Here is a 12,284-nt window from a genome sequence, read left to right as displayed (position 1 = left end):
TGTGTTCCTGACACTTTTACCTGGTGCAGTACAACATTGTGGGCCACTCCTTTGTATTTCTGAGTGAGAATAAAAGACCTACTGCATCATTAATCCTGGCAGCATGTTTCTGCAGTGGTAAAACTAAAAGCAAAAGCAATTTGCAAAGATATGACCATCCCCCCAGAATTATTCATTTCAGATAAAATTCTTGACCTTAGATCATGTCCAGAAAGACATTTCAGTCCTTTTGTTAGTTAAATAGCAATCTGTGGAAGGAGGCAGCCATTTTTTTCTTATACCACTCAGCACTCTGTAGTAGTTTGAAAACATGACTCTGCTTCTGAAAACACATATGTATTTTAATAAGTTTGCTTTCAAATGTTTCAAATAAACTGTATTACTTAATTAATAGACACTTTTTTAGCAATGCAACAGAGTTAGTACACGAAAAAGATTTTTTTTTTTTTTTACTTAGAATGTAGAGTGGTCAACTTCTTTTGCATTATATACAATTTTAATTTTTTTGTAGATATTAATATTTTAATACAAATTTTAAAAGCTGTCATTTATTAGCCTGTCCTTATTCAGAAGCAGGTTAAAGCAGATACAGTAACAAGAATTTAAGGTAAGAAAACAAAGAAGCTGAGATTAACTCATAATTATTACACGGTCACAGTAAATTATTCTCCTACCTGCTTTCCATCCAGCGTACAAAGTCTCTTGACTACACCCGAATCTAACTTAATGGCTTCTGTGATGTCAGTCAAGACCTGTTCGAAGGAGTGAGCAGTCTTCTTATTGAGCAGAATTCTCACAGCTTTCCGTGGTTTTACTCCACTCCTAATAACAGTCACTAATTTGGGTTTAATGAAATCTTTACTCTCCTTCACTTCACTCTTTGTGGATGTCAAAGATGTCAAGGATCGAGTGGACCCAGTCCTTATGTTCACACACCAGTTTGGATTGACATTCTTGGTGTAATCAACTTTGCGATACGGTTCATTGGATGCACATACATAACTTTCACCTGAAAAGAAGATGACATTTTCATAATTTAAGGGGTTTTGCAACTATTTTTTGTCAATTTTAAAAAAATGACAGATTTTTTCAGAAGGAGTGATTTTCCTGTATGTCAACTGCAGGCCATTTTAAATGGAGGACTGTAAGTTATCAGAGCTTTCCACCCAAACAATACTCTCATAGAATGGTTTCAACAGGTTTCAAAACACCTCTGGTTAAGAAATTGAAAAAAAAAAAACAAAAAAAACAAAAACAAAAAACCCCACAAACAGTAAAGGGTAATGACGGGGTTGAAGATATTTCCCATTTCTTTTGGATCATAAGTTCTGACTGCAGAGTCATTTTGCAAGTGCTTAAATTACTTGAGCTCACAATACATGACATTAAGAGCATTCTCCTACAGCAAATATCCAGGTCCTTCCCTATATATTCCTCAAGTATATACTTCAAGATGTGTACACACATACCTATGTTTAATAATGAATTATTTTAAAAGGAGCAAGTTTTAACAAATTAAAATTCAAGCATCTCAAGATCCTTGCCTTGAAGGACACATTAATTTACCACGAGTTATTGCCTTTCTACCAAGGATACACTGTTGAAACATATTCACTTCAACATTTTTTAGACCAACAAACACTTGTTGAGGCCACAAATGAGACTTTGAGACTACAGGAATATGAAAGGACATCTACACTTCCCCATTTTCATTTCTTTTCCTAATTCAAAGCCTGCACTGCTGATATCCCCTGAAGTCATGGAAGGGAGGTCAGAGGACAAAAAATGTTGTCACAGGCTAGTAATATGCACCTTTACATCAAATTATTTAAAGTGGCACCAGCTATGATGCAGACCTAAGGAATTTCTTACTTTTCTCCATTCCTTGACATAATGCAAGGCTGGACAGTAACTGGCTTTTTTTTTTTTTTTTAGAAGAGGACAGTTTTCCCCGTCAAACTGCTGTTTGTTGTTTACCACAACTCTCTTAATGTCTGACAGCAATATTCAAGATGCAACTATGACAAAGGACATCTTTAACTCTGGGTTATTTCTGTAATCCACATCCTTGGGATCTCAGAAAATGACATCCAAAGACTTTCTCGAAGAGGCAGGGTATTGCCAGAAGGATGAAAGGGAAGCATTCCAAACTGACGGAACACACCATTCCTCCAGGCAGAAGAGCTATCTTAAAAAGCTTAGCCTGTTCTAAGATTAAAGCTACATGCTCAAGGTCACTAGTGGAACAAACCAAACTCACCCCCTATATACAAAGCAAGAGGAGTAAAGAGTACACATACATCTATTGGACAGTATTGCACAAGTTACAAAACGTTTACCTATGTTTAGATACACACTAGAAAACGTTTAAACGATACTTTTACTTTCTGAACTCTGGTTTGGAGAGCTGATTTAGCTTAGAAGTTGTATAGCTTATTCTGAAAGTAGTTTACTATCTTGCTTTTAAGCCCCTGAAGAATTACTGTGATCTGAAAAACTTTTTCATGTTTCTTTTCCCATACCAATTATACTTCTTTCTAATTTATCTTGTATTTAGACCTTCTTGAAAGTTTACTTACTGTATTTGAAAGAAAACAGATTATAATTAAGTCAAGTTAATAATGATTTTGTTTGGCAAAGTTTGGCAGCCAGTTCTGCCTCCACAAACATCACTGGGACTGTACTCCACTGAGGTACAAAGAAACAATTTGGTGTGGGGTTTTATGGATGCCACAGCTTTGCCTGTATTCTTCCTCTTCACTCACCCCCACCATTCCTCCTCGTATTCACAGACCAAGTGGTGCACAAAACAGAAACCAATACAGACAAAGCCAGACACCTCTTTTTTCCCCAAAAAATCAGCAAAGAAAAATGAGCTGTTTTCAGCCCATAAACTCCTTGAATGGGATTTCTACACAGCTGCATGCACACTAGCACTAATCTACAAGTAGGGGGGAAAAAACCCCACACAGCTTAGGAAGAACTGTGGTGGCCCAGAAGCTTACGCTGCCCCAGAACTACATGCTAAGTTGCAACAAGTCTCCATGCAATCCGATTTAAATAGACCTGGTTTGAGCAAGACATTGGATGAAATGACCTCAGAAGGTCCCTTCCAAACTAAATTATCCTATGATTCTAAATAAGTGGACAGTTCTCTTTCAACAGCTGTTTTCAGAGACCTTTCACTCATCCATCCTGTTATTGTGAAATAGCATGAGGTATTCAACTTTTGTTACAGCACCTCAGTTGCAACACAAAGCAAAGGCTTCCTCCTCTACATCTTTTAATCCTAGATTCAAAGGACTATGCTTATTTTCTGAACACTTTCTAATAAGCCATGAAGCTGACTATCTCTAAATACAGTGCTGCCAAATAAGAAGCATCTCAAAGCAGCTGGTAGTTCTAATTCATACCAATAGACTTCCTAATATTATAACTGCTGATCATTTTGTTATTCTCCCCTCTACAACTAGTTTACTCTGTGACATAGAACCCTGGCATGGTTTAACCCCAGCCGGCAACTAAGCACCACACAGCTGCTTGCTCACTCCCCCCACAATGGGATGGGGGAGAGAAAAATCAACAAAACCCTTTAGGGCAGCAGAAATTGTCCCGTTATAAAATTTTCAGTCAGTATTAATCCAAAAGGATCTTTATTTCTTTAAAATAGCAGTGTAAAACTCTTTGCCTTCTACTAGTTCCCTTGCTTGATGCATGAATAAAATAATTTCTTTATTATCTGAATAGGCTGCAATACCTGTTTACTACAGATTTCTTCTTATTATTTCTTCTCCTTTAAGCAGAGGCCTTAGTTTTCTTTTTCTGATGAAAAAAATAGGAAGTGCTTTCAACTTAAAACAATGTAATACCTTAAAAGAATGAACTTAAAATAACTTGTTTCAACTGCATTTAGCCAAGCCTTAAGTTGAAGCACAAACTATTTTAGCTTTTCAGAATAATATTTAAAAAAAAAAAAGTATCTGGCAAAACTGATTGCAAAATTTCCTACAGTTGGAGATACAGAAATGACTAATTACTTGAGAACTGTAGTATATTACAGATTGTTTAGTAAGTTTTTTTAAATTCCATGCCTGCTTTCCTATACCAGTCAAATAAACTAAACTTAGTAACACAGGTTTTACATGGAAAACAGATTTTACTACTACACCTGCGAGGCAGGCACATATGGCAGGATTAGAGCAAGGACTTAAGTGAGAAAACACATGCACTGAGTAATTTGCTTGGTTCATGACTTAAACGATAAAGGATGAAGTTTTTACTCTATTGAGATTACTACTTAAACTTCTAATGATTTGACCACAGCCAAGACTTCACCCACAATTTCTAAGTTCTATTGAGAACCTTGCAAAATACCAAAAAAACCCCGCTAGAAACAGAATATAATTAGGAAACCAATTACTGCTTTCTGCATAAAGAATGATTTTCTAGGAATGACTTGAACATTGAGTTGTTTGGTTTAACAGGGGTATACGATTGATTATTCAACAGAAGAAAATATTTAAGGAAGAAAAAAAAATGGCAGGGGTAAGTTAAATCATACCTATAAAGCTCACTACAGGAAACTTTCCTACAGAATGGTGTATTCAAAAAGCATGCCTAAGAAAACACCACCCCTTGGTGAGCAGGCATTAATTTTTGAACACTGTGCTATTGTTTAAATTGTTATTTTAGCCATCCTCTGAAGTAGAAAATGCATTTATATATGTCTGTTTAGAAGAAACCGATTCATTTGTAAAAGTATTATCTTTCTTTTATGTTATATTTTTCAGGTAAAAACCTGAGAGTGTAATGTTATATATAACATTTGCTCACAGCTTTAACATATGACCCGATTTTAAATCTGCTTGGGATTAATTAATGTATACATACACACTTCTGATAATCTCCACACTCTCCCAGAAAACCAATATTTGTAAAATGTAACATACAGCACTTCATTTTTGGGGGGTTTAAACCAGTCAAATTGATTTCAAACACAGTTAAAGTAATAGATAACTTTACAGTTAAAATCACACACATAAATGAATTTGGCTGTACTGCCTTGAATGAGATTTTTCATATCTAACCTAAATACATATCATCTCAATTACTAAGAAAATATTTTCTGAGACTTCAGTGGCATTTTGATCAGGCTGTAGCTTTTTTTTGTCGTTTGTACATCTACCAGCCCTAGAAAGTTGAAGCAACTCCACAAATAGGCATAAACAATACTTCAAATATTTACATTGCTGACTTGATATGGTCAATTTTATGGTTTGAAGGCCCACTTTCCATTTATAGTCTTGAAAGATTTTAAAGCTAATGCTTACTAGCCTTAACTGGCATGTAGTCACAGCAGTTACATTACTGGAAATAAATACCATGTCTTTAGCTTACAACACTAGCATTAACATGAATCAGCTCTGTAGTTTTTAGACCAGATCATGAAGTTAGTCACTAATATGGCATTGAGATTTGCAGGTAAAGAAGTAAACTATAGACTAATGAAGTAGAAAGATCTATTAAGCAACACTTTCTTCTTTTTTTAAATGCAGAAAAAACCGCAAGGATTACAGACGTAGGTTACAGCTGGGATTCTGAACCCAGCCAAACTATTCTACAGCAGAAAGCTTAATCAGGCTGCAGAGCAGTTTTGGCAGAAGTATGAAACCTCCTTATAAGTTGGCATTATAATTTCAACAGAGCATATGTGCCATCCATCCGATGCTTCATGACAGTACCCAGAGCAATCTAAAAGTGTCAATTCTTCCATGAAGAAATTCTGCTACCACCAAAAATTCCTCAAATGGGGCATATGCTCACTTAAAAAGAGTAACATCTGCTGATATTTTGGGTCACAATATAATCAACAAATGGAGTAAGTTTACTTCTGATTCTCTATGTCTTATTAACATCAGAAAAACAACTAGAAGACATGAAACATTGCCTATTAACAAGGAAACATTACCTGCCTCTAAATAATTTACCTGTACTGCATTAATAACCATCTATAACCATTAATAACTATCTATAAAGCAAGACCTCTGTGTGTGCGGTGTGTATACAGTTTAAGCACACTGTAGAAGGATTCCAGTTTCAGAGAGCTAACAGTCTAAAGATAATACTCGCCATTCCCTCACAACAGTAAAATACAGATGATGAACACAGAGAATGGATAAAAGAGAAAACAAGACTACATTGGTCAATCTTACTGATAAATAGCCATAGACCATCAGTTGCCTAAATACTGTTTTGCTTACTTAAAAACTCATCTACAAATGTTTTCTTTTGCCATCTGTTTCTTTCAACACTGTTATTCATAGGAAATGTGCCTAGCTCACCTTTCAAAATATAAATGCAGGGATAAAGAAAGTAGGGTGTATGTGAACTCTCCAAAATTCAGCCATGTAATTTTAGGTACTGATATGAAAAGAAGGATGTATCTTGTCCTTTTGTATCAGAAGTGTACATCATTGCAACTATGTGCAGTTTTGAGGAAACACAGCTGCCTGACAACTTGGGGTTCTTCACAGCACAAGTTTTGTGAGTTGAAGCCCACTGCTAGGCATTTAACAAATAGCCTAGAAACATTCAGACTTACTGTCCTTAAAAACAGAGACTACTAAAGAAAGACTTGTAGATATTTCACTTTCCTTAGCATTAGGTTAAAAAACAAACTGTGGATGCACCATGTAGTGGGTAATGTAAGGAAGAAATTAAGTGTACAACACACAAACATCCTGAGTCGGGATATTTGAAACAGGGTTTTCAGGTTTGCTTTTTGCAAGGTGTTAACAAGCACTAACTACTATCTCCTGAGAGTCACATAAAGCATCATGTTTTTAAATGACACACTGCATAACAGAGAGTGATATAGCTGACACGGGTAAAAATATCCCTACAGAAAGAAAACCGTTAGTCTCTGTATTTTTTAAATGTGTGTTCCCCTGTGAAGCACATCAGACAGGGCAGGTTTCTAGGTACATTTCATCTATCCATCTCACGTTCCTCAGCTTCTTTTGGTGGAACTCATTAGTTTCAAGGGTGCCAAAAGCTGCTTATTCAGTATAGCACAGCAGTTATTACGGCTACTAACCTTCTAACTTTAGGAATCACAGGAGAGTACCCTTTTTGTGTTCTGTAACACAAAGCCAAGCAGACTTCCAGAACAGTGTATTTACAGCATGTAGAAAAGGACTGATCTAAAAATAAAACAACCCCTTTTATGAAGGATTAGGTTATTTAGATCTCTCTTTCTTTCCTTCCTTTCTTTCACAGAACTTCCTTCCTCATCAGTTTCTTAGGATTCCTTCACTTTCACCTCACCTCCAATAACCCTGTATAAGTCACCATCTTTCCTCATCTACAGCATTTATGTTCCCATGCACTTTTTAAAACCTGAGATGACAACCAGGATTTTAGTAGATTACTATTGCTTCTAGTTCTCTTTTGACTTTATTTAGTCAGGAGGTTCAGATGACAGCTTCCTACAAGCTTTCACAGAATCACAGAACAGTTGAGGTTGGAAAGGACCCCTGGGGGTCATCTGGTCCAACCCCCTGCTCAGGGGGTTGTAGTTAAGGCCACCTGATATCAAACCTGCCTAATACCATGTGCCTCCTCCACAGTAAGTAAGTATCTCTTTTCATGTAAATGAAATTTCTCCCATCCCTGAAACTAGGAGATGCACAGTGGTGGAACTATTTTATTTTGCTTGGATGAGAAGTTGACTAACAGTTACATCCGAATTTCACATCCACATCCCATTGCTCCAGGACTGCGTAATTACAGTGATTTGAACACATATTTGGAAGCATACAATTTTAATGTTTTTTAATCCTTCTTTTATCCTTCCCTTTTACCCTTCTTTGTTAAACCTGCTACATTTGCCTCTTTTTAAAGCATTACAGCTTTTGGCTTTAGCACAGGAAGGTAATCATACCTTTTGGAAGAAGCAAAAATACAAACTGCCTACTTGGTGTTACCATCTGCTTGCCCTGACAAGAGAAAAGATATTCTTGACCTAATATAACAGTGTGCATTGACTAGAATCACAGGTACTTAAACAGGATTAAAATGTGATATGCCATAACAATAACAATGATCTAAGCCAGAAAATACTTGGATTGTTCAATACCTCGTTTCAAAAACATTGTTTTACTCTGCACTAGTGTGGCAGAGCCCGTTTCTTTAAAGCAGATATTGTCCTGCACTACATGTCCTAGCTATGCATAAGGACTGCCCTGCTCAGAACCTTCCACCTCCTGCCCAAAGACTTCCCTACAGGTGCCTGTTTATTGTCCGCACAACTGTGCAGACAGAGCTACTGACATTTTATAAAGGACTGTATTAATTAAGCATTGCAGTTGAAAGAACAAAGACTCTTAGCAATGCTTCCTACCTAGGGAACTAGAAAAATTCCCTATCACCTGCCAAATCAACATAACTTTCCTTGCCGGGAATAGAGTCCACACTTGGTTTCCTCTCCCAAAATCCAACAATGTCTCCCAACTTTGCAGCAGGATTCTCCATGTCTTTCACTACCAAGATAATGAAAGCACAGGATAGCAAGACAGAGCATGACTGACATCAATGCAAAACACAAACCTCAGCACTAAAGAACTGCACAGTTCTTACTATCACCATTGTGTCATGCTTTAGGAAGCTTACATTTTTAAAGAAAACTGAAGGATTTTAGACAAACACTTAATTAGTTAACTTTGTTAGGAAATAAAAATGAAACTATTATTCCATTATTGCTTTTGAAGGGAAAATATAAAATTACGCATGGAATCTCCTATTCAAAAGTAAAAAGTAGTTTCTGATAGTAAAGTTGAAAGAAAGAAAACTGTAAGAAAGTCATAATATTCCCAACCCCATTCCCTCTCTGGATCTGTCTGCTCAAACAAGATCAGGAGCAGACAATGAAATTCTTCACTCCTCCCATTCTAAGAAAGCAATGAAAACTGTCGAACTCATGAGCCATAATGTCCCCTAATCTACAGGGGCTGGGAATATAAATGATATTTGCCTAAGCTGGTCCAGCAGAGCATGCTTTTCTGATTGTCATATCCCATTAAGAGAAACAATATGCTTAAAATGGAGCTTGTCAATTTTTGACTAATAAATGTGATCTGGTCAAATTTTTAACTGACTCAATCTGTAACAGTAATATTTGAAATCTACAGTATGTCTGTGCATTAGCTATTTTCCTCTTAAAATGATAAAGAGTAAAACAGATTGCCAAACACAGCCAAACCCCAAAAAGCACTCATCAGTGACTCAATTCAGCTAGTTTGGACTATTATGATACAGAATTTGATACTGCCAGCTTTTATACCCCAGACAGATACTAACCTGATAAACGGCAAATAGGCCTTAAAGAGCTTGCCTGCGCTGGGGCATGTCAATATCCAAGAACTACACACACAGGCTCGAGTTGAGGGAGTTTTAATGCAGACCTTGCTGGCTTGGCAAAGGTGGCTAAGCACTCACCTCCTGCTCACTTCATAGAGCTGCCACTACTGAACCTGAACTGCTGCGATTCCACAGACCAGTTCAACAACACTGATGACGTGCAAACAGACTAGTCAATTAGGTATTGCATCACGTAGCCATGTTCGGTCTGGTGTTCAGCCTGTAGCTGGCATGCACAACAGCACTTTAATTTTATTTTCCTTTCTGAAAATTAAAAAGCAATACAACAAAACACCATTCAAAACTACTTCTGGTGCTACTGCAGTTCAAGCTTTAGGACATCACCAATGTTCAAGTATTTATTCTAAAGCAGAAATTCAAGCTTGCTGTGCTGGAACTACAAGAAATAAATAAAATAAAAACAAATCGGATCCTCTTCCAGCATCTCAAGAACAAAACAGCTAACAAAGAGCTCAGATAACTTCAAGGAATGACGGACTCGCTACTTGTTTGCTTTCTTCCAGCCCCTGTATATGCTTTCCTTTCTCTGTATGGTGAGTAGACTTAACTGGTAAAGTTTTTGGCATGCTAACTGGAGAACATACTAATCCAATTATGATGCCACAGGATTTTCTTAAGATTCCTGAGAGTTGTATTGGTCATGGATAGATGACCAAGAATTGCGACTCTTTTTTTTCCCCTCTTATTTTACTGAGAAAGCATGGAAATGGCATTTCAATTGTGACATTTGTTTTGCTTTATTCTTCCAGTGAAGAGCGATGACAAAGGTCACTCTTTCAATGAGTATTTGAAGAGACAGGAAGTTTTTGCTTTCGGTTATTAACTTAAATAGAGTTGTGAGAGTATACACTGCATTTATACTGTTGTCCAGCAAGTCATTTTGTCTTCATTTTGTTTTAAGCCATAAAAGCTTAAGATCATTCCTCCTGCAACATTTCAAAATTCACCCCAAGTTATCATTAGTTTATCCAATTCTTGCTTCATCTCCTTTACATCCCCAGTCCAGCATCTCATATTTTTTAAGGTATCTCTAAATTAATCACCAAATCATGGAAAAGTTTTTGGTTGATTTCACATTTATTTTATTACCACAGAGTCAGTATTTCACTCTGCAATCATTTCACATTTCCTCTGTTTTGACTGTGTAACAGCCTTATGGTAGATCACATGATGGAGAAAGTCCTCAGGCACTATGTTACTATTATAAAGTGCACTTTCTTGCATATCTTTTTTTGAGTGAGACCCCCTTGATGCAGCAAGTGCTATAGTCTCTCCCTTCCTCTTGCATGTTCTGGAGTGGCTGGTCCTAACTCCCAGTATCTTTACTGGTGCATTATGTAAAGATCTTCAGGTTCCCTTTGTCATCAAATTCTCCAGGTGTGATTCAGCATTGCTTTGAAAAGGGAAGTTTCCAAATCAAAGCTTAAAGGATATACAGCTGAAAGCCTAAAAAGGAGGAGGCATTAGAAGATCTACAAATCATACTTCTTCATTAATGCAAATCAGCTACACCTGGCATATAAAGTCATTGGGTAGAAGACTGCAGTGGTTGACATATTAGATACCTGAGAAGAAGCATCAAGTGCAAACTGATTATAAACCTCACAGTGTGCACAACATAACCAATACATTTGAAAGGCTGACTCATGTAATGCTGAGTTTAAACTGTGTTTCAAGACATCATGAGAGAACATGGGGGAAGTCTGCTCCTTGTTCTGGTAATTATCATTCCCTACAAACAAGAGGCATATGTTTCATTCTGAAAAAAGTACTTCTGGCCCCATTTTGAGAAGTAGTCAAGTGCTTCTCTGCTCAGTTTTGCAAGGTCTACATAACTTTTAGCAGCTAAGTCCCATTATCAAAAGCTACTTAGGGACAATTCTGAAAAGCATTTGATTCTATAAAATGCTTTTGGAAGTCAGACAAGGTAGATCATTCCATCTATGAATATGGACTCTGATCACATTTGAAAATGGGACTTTATACCAGTTTGTTTTAAAAAGTGGTAGGGTATCCCTTTTCACGGCACAGGGGCTTTCTCTCGGAAAGCTTAAGTCACGATGAGGCATCAATGACAGTGTAATAACTGTTAGAGAACTAAATTACAGCATTTCCCTATCTTACAAATGGTGATGACTGAAAGGTAGCAAGAACTTTACTATGGTTCTTGTAGATGAAAAGAGTACCTGCTGCTTAATTACCATTAGAGTCAACGCCCACACATGCAGACAGTACTCGTGTGGGTGATGGGAGAAGTGGACGGTCCACACTGGGAAAATGAGGCCTATCGCACCTCACAGCAGCAGGCAACCCCGGCACACTTGCCCTCAGGAGCTCCATGGTTGCTCACTTTTAGGAAGGCAACCTCTCTCAGCTTTGATCAGGGTAGCAAGAGGAAAGCCCACCCCAGTGAGAGCCTGTAGCCCACCACCAGGCTCCATCCATCTCTTTACCAGACCTCAACATGCCCGGGCTGAACCACCCACGGCCTGTGCCCCGCTTGCCCGTGGCCCACTGGAGCCCCCTCACCTTCCACCAGCTCATCCAGGCTGGTGAGCTTCTTGCTGCCATCGATGGTGTAGATGGTGCGGACACCCTGGGGCAGGTTCACGTTGTCCGACAGGGATCGGGTGAGCTCGACGAGGAGGGCGTCGAAGGAGCGGAAGCGGTCGGTGGAGATGGCATACACCAAGCCCTTGAAGTACCTGTCCCCGTTGCGGTAGAAGCGGGCTTTCCGGGCTTTCTTCTCCGAGCTGAGCGCCTGCAGGGTCCGCGTCCGGTAGAGGCTGCAGTGGGCGCTGTGCGCCGGGCTGGGGATCAGCCCGTTGCCCCGCGGCCCAGCGCCG

General features: G+C 38.2%; 1 protein-coding gene across 1 annotated transcript; it reads right to left on the bottom strand.

The window, feature by feature from the left end:
- Nucleotides 1–674: 674 nt before the first annotated feature.
- On the bottom strand, nt 675–12,265 carry LOC104075863 (serine/threonine-protein kinase DCLK2-like; the record flags this gene model as incomplete). The annotated part of the gene is made up of 2 exons (XM_009576520.1): nt 675–1,009; nt 11,968–12,265. Coding segments are annotated over 2 exons (633 nt in total), but the record flags the coding sequence as incomplete, so codon positions are not given.
- Between the last annotated feature and the right edge of the window lie 19 nt (nt 12,266–12,284).

The sequence above is a fragment of the Fulmarus glacialis genome, unplaced genomic scaffold, assembly GCF_000690835.1.
Source record: "Fulmarus glacialis isolate BGI_N327 unplaced genomic scaffold, ASM69083v1 scaffold6054, whole genome shotgun sequence".
NCBI lineage: Eukaryota > Metazoa > Chordata > Aves > Procellariiformes > Procellariidae > Fulmarus > Fulmarus glacialis.
The sequence above is the reverse complement of the archived record's forward strand: the minus strand, read 5'-3'. Positions and strand labels throughout refer to the sequence as shown.